Source organism: Oncorhynchus kisutch, linkage group LG17, assembly GCF_002021735.2.
Source record: "Oncorhynchus kisutch isolate 150728-3 linkage group LG17, Okis_V2, whole genome shotgun sequence".
Taxonomy (NCBI): Eukaryota; Metazoa; Chordata; class Actinopteri; order Salmoniformes; family Salmonidae; genus Oncorhynchus; species Oncorhynchus kisutch.
Window position 1 is genome coordinate 56048829 of NC_034190.2, and position 19366 is coordinate 56068194.

A 19366-nucleotide genomic window follows, 5' to 3' on the forward strand; every position below is an offset into this window, starting at 1 on the left:
CAGATGTTAATGCGAGTGTAGCGAAATGCTTGTGCTTCTAGTTCCGACAATGCAGTAATAACCAACAAGTAATGTAACTAACAATTCCAAAACTACTGTCATATACACACACAAGTGTAGGGGGATAAATAATATATACATAAAGATATATGAATGAGTGATGGTACAGAGCGGCATAGGCAAGATACAGTAGATGGTATCGAGTACAGTATATACATATGAGATGAGTATGTAAACAAAGTGGCATAGTTAAAGTGGCTAGTGATACATGTATTACATAAAGATGCAGTAGATGATATAGAGTACAGTATATACGTATACATATGAGATTAATAATGTAGGGTATGTAAACATTATATTAGGTAGCATTGTTTAAAGTGGCTAGTGATATATTTTACATAATTTCCCATCAATTCCCATTATTAAAGTGGCTGGAGTTGAGTCAGTGTGTTGGCAGCAGCCACTCAATGTTAGTGGTGGCTGTTTAACAGTCTGATGGCCTGATGGCCTTGAGATAGTTGTGAATTGTTTACATCAAATTTTGACTTAATTTCTGGACAATATTACTGTCCATTTGGGGGACCACTTTTGGATCAAGAGCACCCCCAGAGGCACAAGTTCCATATATCCTCTTTAATTATTCTCATTACATGTGACCTAAGCAAGTGTTCGGATCCGAACTCGGAATGTAATTTGATGGGCATAGGGACCCTGCAGATGCATTGTTCCTTGTGCATTCATCTTTTCTATGGTCTCTCCCCAATGATATATATAAACCCTGGATTGCTGATGCTTTGTAATGGCCAATGAGAGGCTTTGAAGCCACAGGCCGCCACATTGGCACATCCCAGAAAGAGCAGTCCTCTATAGGAATGAATGGAATTCTACAATATTTCAATCAAATGTTTCAAGGACACAATTTCATGTATTTAAGTAATTCTTTGTTGTGGTGGGGGCAGTAACATTAACACTCTCAAAATATAAAATGTTCATGTTCAATTCAATTCATATAATTTGCATGTATGCATTAAGGTGTCTGTAATAGAATATATTTGTCAAATGAAGGAGGAGTACCAAAATGGCTGTGCGATGGCTTCAAAGCAGCGCCCCCCTCTTAGTCATCTAAGGTTAATACATATTATGGTCTCCTCCTCTTCTATTAAATTGATTTGGACTGCATTTGCTCTAACAGTCTTGAAGTCAGCATGGACATGAATTTGTCAGCGCGTTGTGCTTTGGTTCTTTTTCTGTTGGCATTTGTAGATTTGAAAATAGTCTCTGCTGCAGAAACGGAAGGCACATCTACAGGTGAGTTGTTCTAATTAGCCTACTTTGCATTATTTGTCATGAAACACACTGTGACAATTTGATGATTTATTTTAAGAAGCCTGCTACACTTGACTTAGGTGTTAAAGCCTACCTAATTGGTTATAAACAATAGCCTATAGTTGTGCATAGCCCCTTTGCAACCTATTTTGTTGCAACCTTACTAAGAAATACAAGCCAGCCATTATGACTTTGAAACAACCCAGCCTACCCTTGGCCATTTTACGCATACACTGTCAAATAAATTCTAGTTGTTTCAACAAATGATTATGAAGTAAGTGGTTCCAAAGCCTTTTTCAGTTTATTCAACTTCTAGATAAAAATGTTACCTGAACTTATCATTTTTAGTTGGCCCAAACTTAGCTCCAACTTGAGAAAACATATGCAACAATTCAGTCAACATATAATGATGTGTTTGTCAATTTGTCTCATATGTTCATTTAACTAGAAATGATTATTTCTGCATCTTAATAGCACTGTTTGTGTGTCTGTGTGTAACTAGCTGCACAGCCCATTTGAGTTAACATACAATGTTTTCAACCTACTTCTTTAAACCAATAGATTGTGAGTGTTCAGAAGGCTGTCATGGGTGTTATGGGGGAATGGGGGAAACATTGATGATGGGGGACAAATGTCTCCAAAACTATTAATTAAACACTAAATTACTTGGAGTATGGCCTACAAACTTTCCAGAGATGCAAATAGATTTTCATAAATTGGTTCAGTCCAATTGTGTCTATGTCTCTTTGTGGCAAGTTGGGTTCCCTGACATCTGCTCAAATTGTGTTGTCCCAAAGCAAAGCCTGGAGTGTGCCCTGTTAGACGATGGGGCATGGGGATATGTGCAGAGTTATGTTCCAATGACAGTGACTGCCCCAATGACGAAAAATGCTGCCACAATGGATGTGGGCATAACTGCATTGCACCTTACACAGGTAGGATATGGTCCCAGAGTGACAGATACACCCATCACCCACCATTGCATTGACATTCAAGGTGTGGATTGATGGTCACTAGACTTGATGCTGAATGTTATGGATTGTTCTCATATCTGTTGATAGTGATTGACGCCAGACTGGAGGCCCCAGTAGAAGGACCGAGGACACACTGATTATTCACTGTTGTATTGTACTGATGACGTTCTGTGACCACTGTGTGATTCTGTAGCAGCTAACATTTATCGCAACGATCTCCACACAAATGTGACAGATTTTCAGAAAATGGTTCAGTGTAATTGTGTCCATGTTCATGTGTCTTTGTGGTAAGTCGTGTTCCCTGACATGTCTCCTCAAATTGTTTTCTCCCAAAGCAAAGCCTGGAGTGTGCCCTCGTAGACCATGGGGCGTAGGGACGTGTGCAGAGTTCTGTTCCAATGACAGTGACTGCCCCAATGATGAAAAATGCTGCTACAATGGATGTGGACATAACTGCATTGCTCCGTACACAGGTAGGATATGGTCCCAGAGTGACAGATACACCCATCTATTGCATTCATTATTGCTGCATTACTCTGGAAACAAGAAAGCTGGAGATTGTAATGTACATTTCATTCACATAGATCAATATGTTTCACATACACTCTCTTTAGAGCTGAGACACTCAATTAAGAAGATTTCAGAGAGCCATGTAGGTATTTAGAGTTTTATATATATATACCATAAACATTTTGTAATGGGGACATTTAAGACCAGTAAAGCTCATATTTAATTTAGAGTGATCAACACAATGTTTAGTATAGAGCTTCTGTAATACACATGATTTCCATTGTTCTTCTTGTGACATTCAAGGTGTGGGTTGATGGTCACTAGACTTCATGATGAATGTTATGGATTGTTCTCATATCTGTTGATAGTGATTGACGCCAGACTGGAGGTCCCAGTAGAAGGACCGAGGACACACTGATTATTCACTGTTGTATTGTATTGATGACATTGTGGAACACTGTGTGATTCTGTAGCAGCTGACAATGTCACCGCTTTCTGTTTTGACTTCCTACAAATGCAAATCCCTATTTATCGTAACCATCTCCTCACAAATATGACAGATTTTCAGAAAATGGTTCGGTCCAATTGTTTCCTATTCCTCCTGCTCTCTCACAGTGCCGATCCCCCCGAAGGCAGGTCAGTGCCCACTGCTTCTGAATGTCGTGCCGTCACACAAGGGATGTGTCCGCGATGAGGACTGTCCTAAAGATGACAAATGCTGCATCTTTGACTCTGACACCTTGTGTGTCCCACCTGACTTCAGTAAGAACCTGACTGGTTTATTAACAGTGTTCAGGAGGCTGCCATGCGTTTTCATGGGTGTTATGGGGGAAACATTGATGATGGTGGCCAAATGTCTCCAAAACTAATTAGACACAAAAAATATTAGGGGTATACTCTGCAATCTTTTCACAAATACAAATTCCTATTTATCGTAACCATCTACTCACAAATATGACAGATTTTCTGAAATTGGTTCAGTCCAAATGTGTCTATGTTCATGTCTCTTTGTGGCAATTTGGGTTCCCTGACATCTGCTCAAATTGTGCTCACAAAGCAAAGCCTGGAGTGTGCCCTCGTAGACGATGGGGCGAAGGGACGTGTGCAGAGTTATGTTCCAATGACAGTGACTGCCCCAATGATGAAAAATGCTGCCACAATGGATGTGGGCATGACTGTATTGCACCGTACACAGGTAGGATATGGTCCCAGAGTGACATATACACACATCCATTGCCTTCATTATTGCTGCATTTCTCTGGAAACAAGAAAGATGGAGCTTGTAATGTACATTTCATACACATAGATCAATATATTTCACTTACACTCTCTATAGAGCTGAGACACTCAATTAAGAAGTCACAAAATATAAAGACTTCAATGGCAATAGTCAGTGTAGGCTGACAAGTTGCTACCATAAACCTATTTGTAATGGGGAAATGTAGGATCGCTAAAGATCATATTTAGTTGAGAGTGATCAACAAAACATTTAGCGTATACAGTTTATGTTATACACAATGGTTCCAGTATCCTAGTTGTGACATTCAAGGTGTGGGTTGATGGTCACTAGACTTGATCCTGAATGTTATGGATTGTTCTCATATCTGTTGATAGTGATTGACGCCAGACTGGAGGTCCCAGTAGAAGGACCGAGGACACACTGATTATTCACTGTTGTATTGTATTGATGACATTGTGGAACACTGTGTGATTCTGTAGCAGCTGACAATGTCACCGCTTTCTGTTTTGACTTCCTACAAATGCAAATCCCTATTTATCGTAACCATCTCCTCACAAATATGACAGATTTTCAGAAAATGGTTCGGTCCAATTGTTTCCTATTCCTCCTGCTCTCTCACAGTGCCGATCCCCCCGAAGGCAGGTCAGTGCCCACTGCTTCTGAATGTCGTGCCGTCACACAAAGGATGTGTCCGCGATGAGGACTGTCCTAAAGATGACAAATGCTGCATCTTTGACTCTGACACCTTGTGTGTCCCACCTGACTTCAGTAAGAACCTGACTGGTTTATTAACAGTGTTCAGGAGGCTGCCATGCGTTTTCATGGGTGTTATGGGGGAAACATTGATGATGGTGGCCAAATGTCTCCAAAACTAATTAGACACAAAAATATTAGGGGTATACTCTGCAATCTTTTCACAAATACAAATTCCTATTTATCGTAACCATCTACTCACAAATATGACAGATTTTCTGAAATTGGTTCAGTCCAAATGTGTCTATGTTCATGTCTCTTTGTGGCAATTTGGGTTCCCTGACATCTGCTCAAATTGTGCTCACAAAGCAAAGCCTGGAGTGTGCCCTCGTAGACGATGGGGCGAAGGGACGTGTGCAGAGTTATGTTCCAATGACAGTGACTGCCCCAATGATGAAAAATGCTGCCACAATGGATGTGGGCATGACTGTATTGCACCGTACACAGGTAGGATATGGTCCCAGAGTGACATATACACACATCCATTGCGTTCATTATTGCTGCATTTCTCTGGAAACAAGAAAGATGGAGCTTGTAATGTACATTTCATACACATAGATCAATATATTTCACTTACACTCTCTATAGAGCTGAGACACTCAATTAAGAAGTCACAAAATATAAAGACTTCAATGGCAATAGTCAGTGTAGGCTGACAAGTTGCTACCATAAACCTATTTGTAATGGGGAAATGTAGGATCGCTAAAGATCATTTTTAGTTGAGAGTGATCAACAAAACATTTAGCGTATACAGTTTATGTTATACACAATGGTTCCAGTATCCTAGTTGTGACATTCAAGGTGTGGGTTGATGGTCACTAGACTTGATCCTGAATGTTATGGATTGTTCTCATATCTGTTGATAGTGATTGACGCCAGACTGGAGGTCCCAGTAGAAGGACCGAGGACACACTGATTATTCACTGTTGTATTGTATTGATGACATTGTGGAACACTGTGTGATTCTGTAGCAGCTGACAATGTCACCGCTTTCTGTTTTGACTTCCTACAAATGCAAATGCCTATTTATCGTAACCATCTCCTCACAAATATGACATGTCTGCTCAAATTGTGTTGTCCTAAAGCAAAGCCTGGAGTGTGCCCTCGTAGACGATGGGGCATGGGGATGTGTGTGGAGTTCTGTTCCAATGACAGTGACTGCCCCAATAATGAAAAATGCTGCCACAATGGATGTGGGCATAACTGCATTGCACCGACACAGGTAGGAATGGTCCCGGAGTGACAGATACACACATCCACTGCATTCATTATTTGCTGCATTACTCTGGAAACAAGAAAGCTGGGGCTTGTACATTTCATACACATAGATAGATATTTTTCACATACACTCTCTTTAGAGCTGAGACACTCAATTAAGAAGATTTTCAAGATCCATGCAGGCCTTTAGAGTATATACCAATGTTATGCAACATCTATACACTCTGAGTATACCAAACTTTAGGAACACTTTCCTATTTTTGAGTTGCACCCCCATTTGCCCTAAGAAAAGCCTCAATTCATCAGGGCATGGGGTCTACAAGGTGTTTAAAGCGTTCCATAGGGATGCTGGCCCATGTTGACTCCAATGCTTCTCACAGTTGTGTCATGTTGGCTAGATGTCCTTTGGTTGGTGGACCGTTGTCGGCAGGGTAGCCTAGTGGTTAGAGCGTCGGACTAGTAACCGAAAGGTTGCAAAAGCAAATCCCTGAGCTGATAAAAATCTGTCGTTAAGAACAAGGCAGTTAACCCACTGTTCCTAGGCCGTCATTGAAAATTAGATTTTTTTCTTAACTGACTTGCCTAGATAAATAAAAGTAAAATATTTCAGGGAAAAAGGATTTTGGGAATATCAGGCTGAGACTTCAGAGGAGTAGCAACATACGTTTCTTACGATACAGCAATTCACAGAACTTTAAGCTGACAATTTGTCAAGGGCCACCAACAAAATACCAACTCATTGTAATAGTAAGACCTCAATGGAAAGAATCAGTGTACAGATGATTTCCAGTGTTCTACTTGTGACACTCAAGGTGTGGATTGATGGTCACTAGACTTGATGCTGAATGTTATGGATTGTTCTCATATCTGTTGATAGAGGTTCACGCCGGACTTGAGGTATAAGGGCCGAGGACACACTGATTATTCACTGTTATGTTGTATTGATGACATTCTGTGAACACTGTGTGATTCTGTAGCAGCTGACAGCCTGTTTGTTTTGACTTCCTACAAGCCTCTAGAGCTGGTGTTTACAGAACATTTGGTGCTGTCTGATTAGAATGTAAAGGACATGTCTCCAAGATGCCAGTTAGACATTTTCTATGCTTCTGTGCTGGAAGTGTCTCCCTGTTGCAGCTTGTAATAAACTGGATATAATTATTTTCTAAATAAAAAATCATTAATATTAACCAATCCACCTCTTTGGAGGACACAAATATTTTGGAGTTTTACAGCTTTTCTGCTGTATTGTCACACCCTGACCATAGATTACTTTGTATATTTCTATGTTTTGGTTGGTCAGGGTGTGAGCTGAGTGGGCATTCTATGTTTCATGTCTAGTTTGTCTATTTCTATGTCTGGCCTGATATGGTTCTCAATCAGAGGCAGGTGTTAGTCATTGTCTCTGATTGGGAACCATATTTAGGTAGCCTAGGTTTCACTGTGTGTTTGTGGGTGATCTGTTCCTGTCTCTGTGTTTGCACCAGATAGGGCTGTTTCGGTTTTCGTTACGTTTCCACGTTTGTAGTTTTTGTATTGATTCGTGTTTTACGTTTGTTGATTAAACATGGATCGCAATCTACACGCCGCATTTTGGTCCGACTCTCCTTCACCACAAGAGAACCGTTACATGTATATTCATGTACATACATTTTACATATACATTTTATATGGATATCGGCAGTGTATCAAATCAAAATCGGCAGTGTATCAAATACTTGTTCTCCCCACTGTACCACAAGAGAACCGTTACATGTATATTCATGCACATACATTGTACATATACATTTTACATGTATCGATTTATTATGGATAGATTTGATTGACTTTACCTGCGACTGCTTTTCTCGATTGTTATCCTGGAAATTCCTATTACACGTATGTTTCTACTGTATAACTGACAACTTTTAATTTGTTACCATAGTGAAGCCCGGTCGCTGTGTCCTGCCCAACGGGACCTACATGTGTGCCGAGTACTGTTACAAAGATGGCCAGTGCCCCGAGGAACAGATGTGTTTCCGGATATGTTGATTCTATGCCTGCAGTGAGCCATTGAAGCTTTATTGGAAATTCTTATTAGTTATAAGAAATAAGTAGAAAATACAAATCATTACATGTACAATTATGTCTATGAAAACTGATGATTTTATGCAATAATAAATATGAAAAATGATCATAGCTTTTATGGAAACTGGACCATTTTCATGGGCAGTATGTGAATTGACAAACGGCAGTATGTGAATGGACAAACTCATGTGGACTGCTGAATTTGAATAAAACAAGATTTTGAACACCTGTGCTTGGTTTTTTAGGGGGTTATTTGAGACTCGTGTGGTGCTCATGTGAATATCCTTCATTTTCCGGCTTCAGACCAATGCCTGTTCTCAGTTTAAACATAGTGTTTTGTTTTTAATTTCCATGGTTTTTACACCGGAAGGTGATCGTGCAACCTTATTATAGAACATTATAATTAAGCAAAAATGCACAAGGAGGTGTGGTATACGGCCAATATACCATGCTAAGGACTGTTCTTAGCACGTGCCTTCACATACAGCCCTTGGCCGTGGTATATTGGCCATATACCACAAACCCCCGAGGTTCCTTATTGCTATTATAAACTGATTACCAACGTAATTGAAGCTGTAAAAATAAATGTTTTGTCATACCCGTGGTATATGGCCTGATATTCCACGGCTGTCAGCCAATCAGCATTCGGGGCACGAACCACCCACTTTATAATATAGTTTAACACATGCTCTCCTTGTGAATCTTCACGATGTTGTACGTTTTATTTATTGATAAGATCCATGCTCATAATCATACTGATCATTGCTCACAGAAAATTGGCGAGAGCAAGGAAACAAAGACTGAAGCAAATATTTACTATGCGATTACACAATGTAGCTGGCTAGATAGACGACTACACGAGCCGGAAATATGGCCGAGCTGTTCTCAGTTGAAGGGTTCTGAAATATTCTCTCTCGCCGAGTCGAGTTGTGACCGTGAATATCGTCATCCATCTCGGTGGAAACAACTTGGACACACAAAGGGGACAGCCCTGGTGCGTCAGATGTGAGATGATTTGGAGGTAGTCCGCATGTCCCCTGGGACAATGGTGAGCTACTCTGACATCAAACAGTGGAATATTTGCATGTTCCTCCGTGGCAGGCGCATGCCCACAATCCACCACTTTGCATTAAATCACTGTGTCCCTGGGCAGTACCATAGGGCAGGGTTTCCCAAACTCGGTCCTGGGGCTCCTCCTGGGTTCACGTTTTGGTTTTTGCTCTAGCTCTACACAGCTGATGAAAATAATCAAAGCTTGATGATGAGTTGGTTATTTGAATCAGCTGTGTAGTGCTAGGGCAAAACCACCTAATGTGCGCCCAGTGGTACCCATGTTAACAACCATTCCTGAACCTGACTACAAAAACAAGCCACCGATGGACAGTACCAAAATAGATACTCTATTGATTCTGTTCAATGCCCCATATACTGAGCATTCTTTTTGTAGCGGGAATCTTATATAATAGCTTAAATTAAAAAGAAAATATTACTTCAATAAATCTGATGCCATGGTATTGGGATATCGAAAATCTGTTCCCAACTATCTTGAATTTTATGCGGTATAGTTGTCAACCCTCTTGACCATAAGTGAAACTGATACATTTTACGATTCATATTGGTCATTTTAAGCCATTTACGATTAATTAATTCCTTTCTCTTTTAAGTAATTGCCTCTTCCATTTTCGTGGCAGAGCTGCGATGAACTGGTTATAATTTTGTATTGAGCATACATTTCCTTATACTGTGATTAATTGCTTGTGTGACATAATTTGACCTTTGTTGTTTACAATGTCATTCATTAACATGACACCTTCCTTATGCATTCTCTACAAGAAAAAGTTTTTTCCTCTATCGGTACTTTCGAGATTTGACATTATTTGCTGTAATATAGCCTATGTTCTGCCTCTTCTGGAGGATAACATTTAAATAGTAGCCTACTCTGTTTGGCTTAATTTAAAAATGATACTTTAAACAGAGTTCCATTGTCAATCCACCAGAAATGGATGGTTTTAATTTGTATAACCGCAAAGAGAACCGTTTTTGAAAATGGCTGTCTAGCACAGGTGGTTGGTGGCACCTTAATTGGGGAGGAAGGGCCAACAAGTGCTCAGCATATGTGGGGAACTCCTTCAAGACTGCTGGAAAAGCGTTCCAGGTGAAGCTGGTTGAGAGAATGCCAAGCATGTGCAAAGCTGTCATCAAGGCAAAGTGTGGCTACTAAGAAGAATTTAAAATATATTTTTATTTGTTTAACACTTTTTTGGTTACTACTTGATTCCATATGTGTTATTTCATAGTGTTGATGTCTTCACTATTATAACACAATGTAGAAAATAGTAAAATAATAATAATAATAATAATAATAAATGAAAAAACCTGGAATGACTAGGTGTGTCCAAACTTTTGACTGGTACTGTATGTAAATTAGATATTTCTGTATTTCACTTTCAATAAATTAGCAAACATTTCTAAAATCATGTTTTCACTGTCATTATGAGATATTGTGGGCAGATTCTTTTTTAATGCTTTGCTGGTGGTGAAATTAGCAAAGGGGGGATGGGGGGATTGGACTGTGAGGTTACTTTTGCAAGGGTTGGATACTCCCAATTGCTAACATGTATAGAGAGCAATAGTAATGATGTCTCTTTGTAGGGACTAACTCCATCATGGTTCTTTGAACAAAGCCTATGGGAAAATGTATTGAGTTTTTGTAGGGTTTTTGGATAAACGCTGAAATTACGTTTTGTGGTGAAGACCGGTTTGGGAGATCTTATACGTTTTGTTCTATGAGATAATCTTCATCAGCTAATGTCACTTTTTGCGAATTTTGAAGCATTTATGTAATTAAGAAAAGCATTTATTGACTAAAAACATTATGTTACTCAACATAGAGTTTGTCTGAAGTTACACATCACCATATCGCAACAGCGTGACCGTTTCGGAATATTGTGTGCTTATTGTTTAGAAAGTATTTAGTATTTATTATGTATAAATAGCCCACACTTTAGATGAGGCCACGCAAAAAGACTTAACTGATGATTAGTAAAGTCGTTTATAAAGACCTATATTACATATCTTGTGTAATGGTCTTATGAATATTAGTGTAACGATGTGCGCTGAGAGTTGGGAAGCAAGTTCAGGGAGTGAGTGATTTAATCAATAAACAAAACATAATAGAAAACAAGAAACACAAACAACGCACAGACCAAACTGAAACAGAAACAATGACGCCTGGGGAAGGAACCGAAGCGAGTGACAAATATAGGGCAGGTAATCAGTGAGGTGATGGAGTCCAGGTGAGTGTCACAACACACTGATGACCGTAACGATGGTGACAGGGCTGCGCCATAACGAGCAGGCTGGTGACCTAGAGGACGGAGAGGGAGCACACGTGACATTTGCCCCTCCCTGACGCGCGGCTCCAGACTCAGGACGCAGACCAAGATGACGATCCCGGGGATCAGGAGCAGACCGGTCACCTCTGATAAGGAGCCGGAACCTGTCGACCTAGAGCAACAGAGATCTTATAATAAATGCTCGCTTAGAGACAAGTAACACTGAAACATGCACGAGAGCATCAGCTGTTCCGGACAACTGTGTGATCACGCTTTCCGCAGCCGATGTGAGTAAGACCTTCAAACAGGTCAACATTCACAAGGCCGCAGGGCCAGACAGACTACCAGGACATGTTCCCAGAGCAGGCGCTGACCAACTGGCAAGTGTCTTCACTGACATTTTCAACCTCTCCCTGTCTGAATCTGTAATACCAACATGTTTCAAGCAGACCACCATAGTCCCTGTGCCCGAGAAAAACTAAGATAGCCTGCCTAAATGATTACCGACCCGTGGTACTCATGTCTGCAGCATTCACCACACCAAAAGATCCACACACTATGCAAGCTCTATTGCACTCCACACTGCCCTGTCACACCTGGACAAAATGAACACCTATGTGAGAATGCTATTCATTGACTACAGCTCAGTGTTCAACGCCATAGTGCCCTCAAAGCTCATCACTAAGCTAAGGACCCTGGGACTAAACACCTCCTTCTGTAACTGAATCCTGGATTTCATGATGGGCCGCCCCCAGGTGGTAAGGGTAGGGGCGCGTGCTCAGCCCCTTCCTGTACTCCCTGTTCACTCATGACTGCACGGCCAGGCACTATTCCAACACCATCATTAAGTTTGCTGATGACACAACAGTTGTAGACCTGATCACCGACAACGATGAGACAGCCTATAGTGAGGAGTTCAGAGACCTGACCGTGTGGTGCAAGGACAACAACACCCACTCAACGTGATCAAGACAAAGGAGATGATTGTGGACTGCAGGAAAAGGAGGACCGAGCACGCCCCATTCTCATTGACGGGGCTGTAGTGGAGCAGGATTCAAGATCCTTTGCGTCCACATCACCAACAAACTAACATGGTCCAAACACACCAAGACAGTTGTAAAGAGGGCACGACAAAACATATTCCCCCTCAGTAGACTGAAAAGATTTGGCATGGGTCCTCAGATCCTCAAAAGATTTTACAGCTGCATCATCGAGAGCATCCTGACAGGTTGGTTCACTGCCTGGTATGGCAACTGCTTGGCCTCTGCCTGCAAGGCACTACAGAGGGTAGTGCTTACGGCCCAGTACATCACCGGGGACAATCTTCCTGCCACCCAGGACCTCTATACCAGGCGGTGTCAGAGGAAGGCCCTAAAAATGGTCAAAGACTCCAGCCACCCTGGTCATAGACTGTTCTCTCTGCTACCGCACGGCAAGCAGTACCGGAGCGCCAAGTCTAGGTCCAAGAGGATCCTATATAGCTTCTACCCCAAGCCATAAGACTCCTGAACAGCGAATCAAATGGCTAATCACTTTGTCAACCACAACATGTTATAGACTGACTGTACAAAATATTATGAACATAGACTGATATAGACTGACCAGGTGAAGCTGCGATCCCTTATTAATTTCACCTGTTAAAACCACTTCAATCAGTGTAGATGAAGGGTAGGAGACAGGTTAACAGTCAGTCATATAGAATGTGATGTGTATAGTCCTACGACGTTATTGTGAGAGAATAATGTAAGAAAATCCAATGTTGAGAATTTATTTAGTCCGCCAAATAGTTGTCCGCTCTAAGCTACAAGATATCAGTGTAGTAAAATGATAAAAGCGTATAGGTCTGCCCATCATGAACAAGACAGATGAGAGAGAAAATATTTGATAGAAATTCAAAAAGTTATTTTGGGACATGTATAGGCCTATTTCTTAAAACGAATTACAAGTAAAAAATCATATACCATGTAAACATTTCCCAACCGTTGCCCAAAAATCAACCCATCAACAGTGTTATAGCTCTCCACATACTGTACTTTGAAACATTTTGTTATGAATGATTATACATTGTGGATTTTCACCTGCAGTTTAACAGTCATTGAACTACAAACTCAGTTGAAGACACACTATTGAAAATCAAATCAAATCAAATGTTTATTTGTCACATACACATGGTTAGCAGATGTTAATGCGAGTGTAGCGAAATGCTTGTGCTTCTAGTTCCGACAATGCAGTAATAACCAACAAGTAATGTAACTAACAATTCCAAAACTACTGTCATATACACACACAAGTGTAGGGGGATAAATAATATATACATAAAGATATATGAATGAGTGATGGTACAGAGCAGCATAGGCAAGATACATTAGATGGTATCGTGTACAGTATATACATATGAGATGAGTATGTAAACAAAGTGGCATAGTTAAAGTGGCTAGTGATACATGTATTACATAAAGATGCAGTAGATGATATAGAGTACAGTATATACGTATACATATGAGATTAATAATGTAGGGTATGTAAACATTATATTAGGTAGCATTGTTTAAAGTGGCTAGTGATATATTTTACATAATTTCCCATCAATTCCCATTATTAAAGTGGCTGGAATTGAGTCAGTGTGTTGGCAGCAGCCACTCAATGTTAGTGGTGGCTGTTTAACAGTCTGATGGCCTGATGGCCTTGAGATAGTTGTGAATTGTTTACATCAAATTTTGACTTAATTTCTGGACAATATTACTGTCCATTTGGGGGACCACTTTTGGATCAAGAGCACCCCCAGAGGCACAAGTTCCATATATCCTCTTTAATTATTCTCATTACATGTGACCTAAGCAAGTGTTCGGATCCGAACTCGGAATGTAATTTGATGGGCATAGGGACCCTGCAGATGCATTGTTCCTTGTGCATTCATCTTTTCTATGGTCTCTCCCCAATGATGTATATAAACCCTGGATTGCTGATGCTTTGTAATGGCCAATGAGAGGCTTTGAAGCCACAGGCCGCCACATTGGCACATCCCAGAAAGAGCAGTCCTCTATAGGAATGAATGGAATTCTACAATATTTCAATCAAATGTTTCAAGGACACAATTTCATGTATTTAAGTAATTCTTTGTTGTGGTGGGGGCAGTAACATTAACACTCTCAAAATATAAAATGTTCATGTTCAATTCAATTCATATAATTTGCATGTATGCATTAAGGTGTCTGTAATAGAATATATTTGTCAAATGAAGGAGGAGTACCAAAATGGCTGTGCGATGGCTTCAAAGCAGCGCCCCTCTCTTAGTCATCTAAGGTTAATACATATTATGGTCTCCTCCTCTTCTATTAAATTGATTTGGACTGCATTTGCTCTAACAGTCTTGAAGTCAGCATGGACATGAATTTGTCAGCGCGTTGTGCTTTGGTTCTTTTTCTGTTGGCATTTGTAGATTTGAAAATAGTCTCTGCTGCAGAAACGGAAGGCACATCTACAGGTGAGTTGTTCTAATTAGCCTACTTTGCATTATTTGTCATGAAACACACTGTGACAATTTGATGATTTATTTTAAGAAGCCTGCTACACTTGACTTAGGTGTTAAAGCCTACCTAATTGGTTATAAACAATAGCCTATAGTTGTGCATAGCCCCTTTGCAACCTATTTTGTTGCAACCTTACTAAGAAATACAAGCCAGCCATTATGACTTTGAAACAACCCAGCCTACCCTTGGCCATTTTACGCATACACTGTCAAATAAATTCTAGTTGTTTCAACAAATGATTATGAAGTAAGTGGTTCCAAAGCCTTTTTCAGTTTATTCAACTTCTAGATAAAAATGTTACCTGAACTTATCATTTTTAGTTGGCCCACACTTAGCTCCAACTTGAGAAAACATATGCAACAATTCAGTCAACATATAATGATGTGTTTGTCAATTTGTCTCATATGTTCATTTAACTAGAAATGATTATTTCTGCATCTTAATAGCACTGTTTGTGTGTCTGTGTGTAACTAGCTGCACAGCCCATTTGAGTTAACATACAATGTTTTCAACCTACTTCTTTGAACCAATAGATTGTGAGTGTTCAGAAGGCTGTCATGCATTTTCATGGGTGTTATGGGGGAAACATTGATGATGGGGGACAAATGTCTCCAAAACTATTAATTAGACACTAAATTACTTGGAGTATGGCCTACAAACTTTCCAGAGATGCAAATAGATTTTCATAAATTGGTTCAGTCCAATTGTGTCTATGTCTCTTTGTGGCAAGTTGGGTTCCCTGACATCTGCTCAAATTGTGTTGTCCCAAAGCAAAGCCTGGAGTGTGCCCTGTTAGACGATGGGGCATGGGGATATGTGCAGAGTTATGTTCCAATGACAGTGACTGCCCCAATGACGAAAAATGCTGCCACAATGGATGTGGGCATAACTGCATTGCACCTTACACAGGTAGGATATGGTCCCAGAGTGACAGATACACCCATCTATTGCATTCATTATTGCTGCATTACTTTGGAAACAAGAAAGATGGAGCTTGTAATGTACATTTCATTCACATAGATCAATATGTTTCACATACACTCTCATTAGAGCTGAGACACTCAATTAAGAAGATTTCTGAGAGCCATGTAGGTATTTAGAGTTTTATATGTATATATATAAATATATATATATATATATATATATACACCATAAACATTTTGTAATGGGTACATTTAAGACCAGTAAAGCTCATATTTAATTTAGAGTGATCAACACAATGTTTAGTATAGAGCTTCTGTAATACACATGATTTCCATTGTTCTTCTTGTGACATTCAAGGTGTGGGTTGATGCTCACTAGACTTGATGATGAATGTTATGGATTGTTCTCATATCTGTTGATAGTCATTGACGCCAGACTGGAGGTCCCAGTAGAAGGACCGAGGACACACTGATTATTCACTGTTGTATTGTATTGATGACATTGTGGAACACTGTGTGATTCTGTAGCAGCTGACAATGTCACCGCTTTCTGTTTTGACTTCCTACAAATGCAAATGCCTATTTATCGTAACCATCTCCTCACAAATATGACTGATTTCCAGAAAATGGTTCAGTCCAATTTTGTCCGTGTTCATGTCTCTTTGTGGTATGTCGGGTCCCCTGACATGTCTGCTCAAATTGTGTTGTCCTAAAGCAAAGCCTGGAGTGTGCCCTCGTAGACGATGGGGCATGGGGATGTGTGTGGAGTTCTGTTCCAATGACAGTGACTGCCCCAATAATGAAAAATGCTGCCACAATGGATGTGGGCATAACTGCATTGCACCGACACAGGTAGGAATGGTCCCAGAGTGACAGATACACACATCCACTGCATTCATTATTTGCTGCATTACTCTGGAAACAAGAAAGCTGGGGCTTGTACATTTCATACACATAGATAGATATTTTTCACATACACTCTCTTTAGAGCTGAGACACTCAATTAAGAAGATTTTCAAGATCCATGCAGGCCTTTAGAGTATATACCAATGTTATGCAACATCTATACACTCTGAGTATACCAAACTTTAGGAACACTTTCCTATTTTTGAGTTGCACCCCCATTTGCCCTAAGAAAAGCCTCAATTCATCAGGGCATGGGGTCTACAAGGTGTTTAAAGCGTTCCATAGGGATGCTGGCCCATGTTGACTCCAATGCTTCTCACAGTTGTGTCATGTTGGCTAGATGTCCTTTGGTTGGTGGACCGTTGTCGGCAGGGTAGCCTAGTGGTTAGAGCGTCGGACTAGTAACCGAAAGGTTGCAAAAGCAAAATCCCTGAGCTGATAAAAATCTGTCGTTAAGAACAAGGCAGTTAACCCACTGTTCCTAGGCCGTCATTGAAAATGAGATTTTTTTCTTAACTGACTTGCCTAGATAAATAAAAGTAAAATATTTCAGGGAAAAAGGATTTTGGGAATATCAGGCTGAGACTTCAGAGGAGTAGCAACATACGTTTCTTACGATACAGCAATTCACAGAACTTTAAGCTGACAATTTGTCAAGGGCCACCAACAAAATACCAACTCATTGTAATAGTAAGACCTCAATGGAAAGAATCAGTGTACAGATGATTTCCAGTGTTCTACTTGTGACACTCAAGGTGTGGATTGATGGTCACTAGACTTGATGCTGAATGTTATGGATTGTTCTCATATCTGTTGATAGAGGTTCACGCCGGACTTGAGGTATAAGGGCCGAGGACACACTGATTATTCACTGTTATGTTGTATTGATGACATTCTGTGAACACTGTGTGATTCTGTAGCAGCTGACAGCCTGTTTGTTTTGACTTCCTACAAGCCTCTAGAGCTGGTGTTTACAGAACATTTGGTGCTGTCTGATTAGAATGTAAAGGACATGTCTCCAAGATGCCAGTTAGACATTTTCTATGCTTCTGTGCTGGAAGTGTCTCCCTGTTGCAGCTTGTAATAAACTGGATATAATTATTTTCTAAATAAAAAATCATTAATATTAACCAATCCACCTCTTTGGAGGACACAAATATTTTGGAGTTTTACAGCTTTTCTGCTGTATTGTCACACCCTGACCATAGATTACTTTGTATATTTCTATGTTTTGGTTGGTCAGGGTGTGAGCTGAGTGGGCATTCTATGTTTCATGTCTAGTTTGTCTATTTCTATGTCTGGCCTGATATGGTTCTCAATCAGAGGCAGGTGTTAGTCATTGTCTCTGATTGGGAACCATATTTAGGTAGCCTGGGTTTCACTGTGTGTTTGTGGGTGATCTGTTCCTGTCTCTGTGTTTGCACCAGATAGGGCTGTTTCGGTTTTCGTTACGTTTCCACGTTTGTAGTTTTTGTATTGATTCGTGTTTTACCTTTGTTGATTAAACATGGATCGCAATCTACACGCCGCATTTTGGTCCGACTCTCCTTCACCACAAGAGAACCGTTACATGTATATTCATGTACATACATTTTACATATACATTTTATATGGATATCGGCAGTGTATCAAATCAAAATCGGCAGTGTATCAAATACTTGTTCTCCCCACTGTACCACAAGAGAACCGTTACATGTATATTCATGCACATACATTGTACATATACATTTTACATGTATCGATTTATTATGGATAGACTGCTTTTCTCGATTGTTATCCTGGAAATTCCTATTACACGTATGTTTCTACTGTATAACTAACAACTTTTAATTTGTTACCATAGTGAAGCCCGGTCGCTGTGTCCTGCCCAACGGGACCTACATGTGTGCCGAGTACTGTTACAAAGATGGCCAGTGCCCCGAGGAACAGATGTGTTTCCGGATATGTTGATTCTATGCCTGCAGTGAGCCATTGAAGCTTTATTGGAAATTCTTATTCGTTATAAGAAATAAGTAGAAAATACAAATCATTACATGTACAATTATGTCTATGAAAACTGATGATTTTATGCAATAATAAATATGAAAAATGATCATAGCTTTTATGGAAACTGGACCATTTTCATGGGCAGTATGTGAATTGACAAACGGCAGTATGTGAATGGACAAACTCATGTGGACTGCTGAATTTGAATAAAACAAGATTTTGAACACCTGTGCTTGGTTTTTTAGGGGGTTATTTGAGACTCGTGTGGTGCTCATGTGAATATCCTTCATTTTCCGGCTTCAGACCAATGCCTGTTCTCAGTTTAAACATAGTGTTTTGTTTTTAATTTCCATGGTTTTTACACCGGAAGGTGATCGTGCAACCTTATTATAGAACATTATAATTAAGCAAAAATGCACAAGGAGGTGTGGTATACGGCCAATATACCATGCTAAGGACTGTTCTTAGCACGTGCCTTCACATACAGCCCTTGGCCGTGGTATATTGGCCATATACCACAAACCCCCGAGGTTCCTTATTGCTATTATAAACTGATTACCAACGTAATTGAAGCTGTAAAAATAAATGTTTTGTCATACCC

The 19366-nt window shown here is 40.1% G+C and overlaps 2 protein-coding genes across 2 annotated transcripts; both read left to right on the forward strand.

Annotated features, from left to right (window-relative positions):
- The first annotated feature begins 1189 nt into the window (after window positions 1-1189).
- On the forward strand, window positions 1190-8248 carry LOC116354472 (WAP four-disulfide core domain protein 3-like). Its single transcript, XM_031794939.1, has 8 exons — window positions 1190-1308; window positions 2124-2261; window positions 2636-2773; window positions 3426-3572; window positions 3868-4005; window positions 4672-4818; window positions 5113-5250; window positions 7943-8248. Exons 1-8 carry the CDS (start codon window positions 1206-1208, stop codon window positions 8047-8049), a joined length of 1056 nt encoding a protein of 351 aa, XP_031650799.1. The 5' UTR covers window positions 1190-1205; the 3' UTR covers window positions 8050-8248.
- A 6537-nt stretch (window positions 8249-14785) lies between these two features.
- LOC116354473 (WAP four-disulfide core domain protein 18-like) lies at window positions 14786-18792 on the forward strand. Its single transcript, XM_031794940.1, has 3 exons — window positions 14786-14904; window positions 15722-15859; window positions 18623-18792. The coding sequence occupies exons 1-3, from the start codon at window positions 14802-14804 to the stop codon at window positions 18727-18729; spliced, it is 348 nt and encodes a 115-aa protein (XP_031650800.1). The 5' UTR covers window positions 14786-14801; the 3' UTR covers window positions 18730-18792.
- Window positions 18793-19366: the final 574 nt, after the last annotated feature.

What these genes read in the sequence shown, in the direction of transcription:
- LOC116354472 (XM_031794939.1), top strand. Translation starts at nt 1,206, where the DNA reads ATGGACATGAATTTGTCAGCGCGTTGTGCTTTGGTTCTTTTTCTGTTG. An exon ending in CTGCATTGCTCCGTACACAG is followed by an intron (nt 2,774 to 3,425) that starts GTAGGATATGGT and finishes GCTCTCTCACAG; the next exon opens with TGCCGATCCCCCCGAAGGCA. An exon ending in GTGTGTCCCACCTGACTTCA is followed by an intron (nt 3,573 to 3,867) that starts GTAAGAACCTGA and finishes GTGCTCACAAAG; the next exon opens with CAAAGCCTGGAGTGTGCCCT.
- LOC116354473 (XM_031794940.1), top strand. Translation starts at nt 14,802, where the DNA reads ATGGACATGAATTTGTCAGCGCGTTGTGCTTTGGTTCTTTTTCTGTTG. An exon ending in AACGGAAGGCACATCTACAG is followed by an intron (nt 14,905 to 15,721) that starts GTGAGTTGTTCT and finishes GTTGTCCCAAAG; the next exon opens with CAAAGCCTGGAGTGTGCCCT. An exon ending in CTGCATTGCACCTTACACAG is followed by an intron (nt 15,860 to 18,622) that starts GTAGGATATGGT and finishes TTGTTACCATAG; the next exon opens with TGAAGCCCGGTCGCTGTGTC.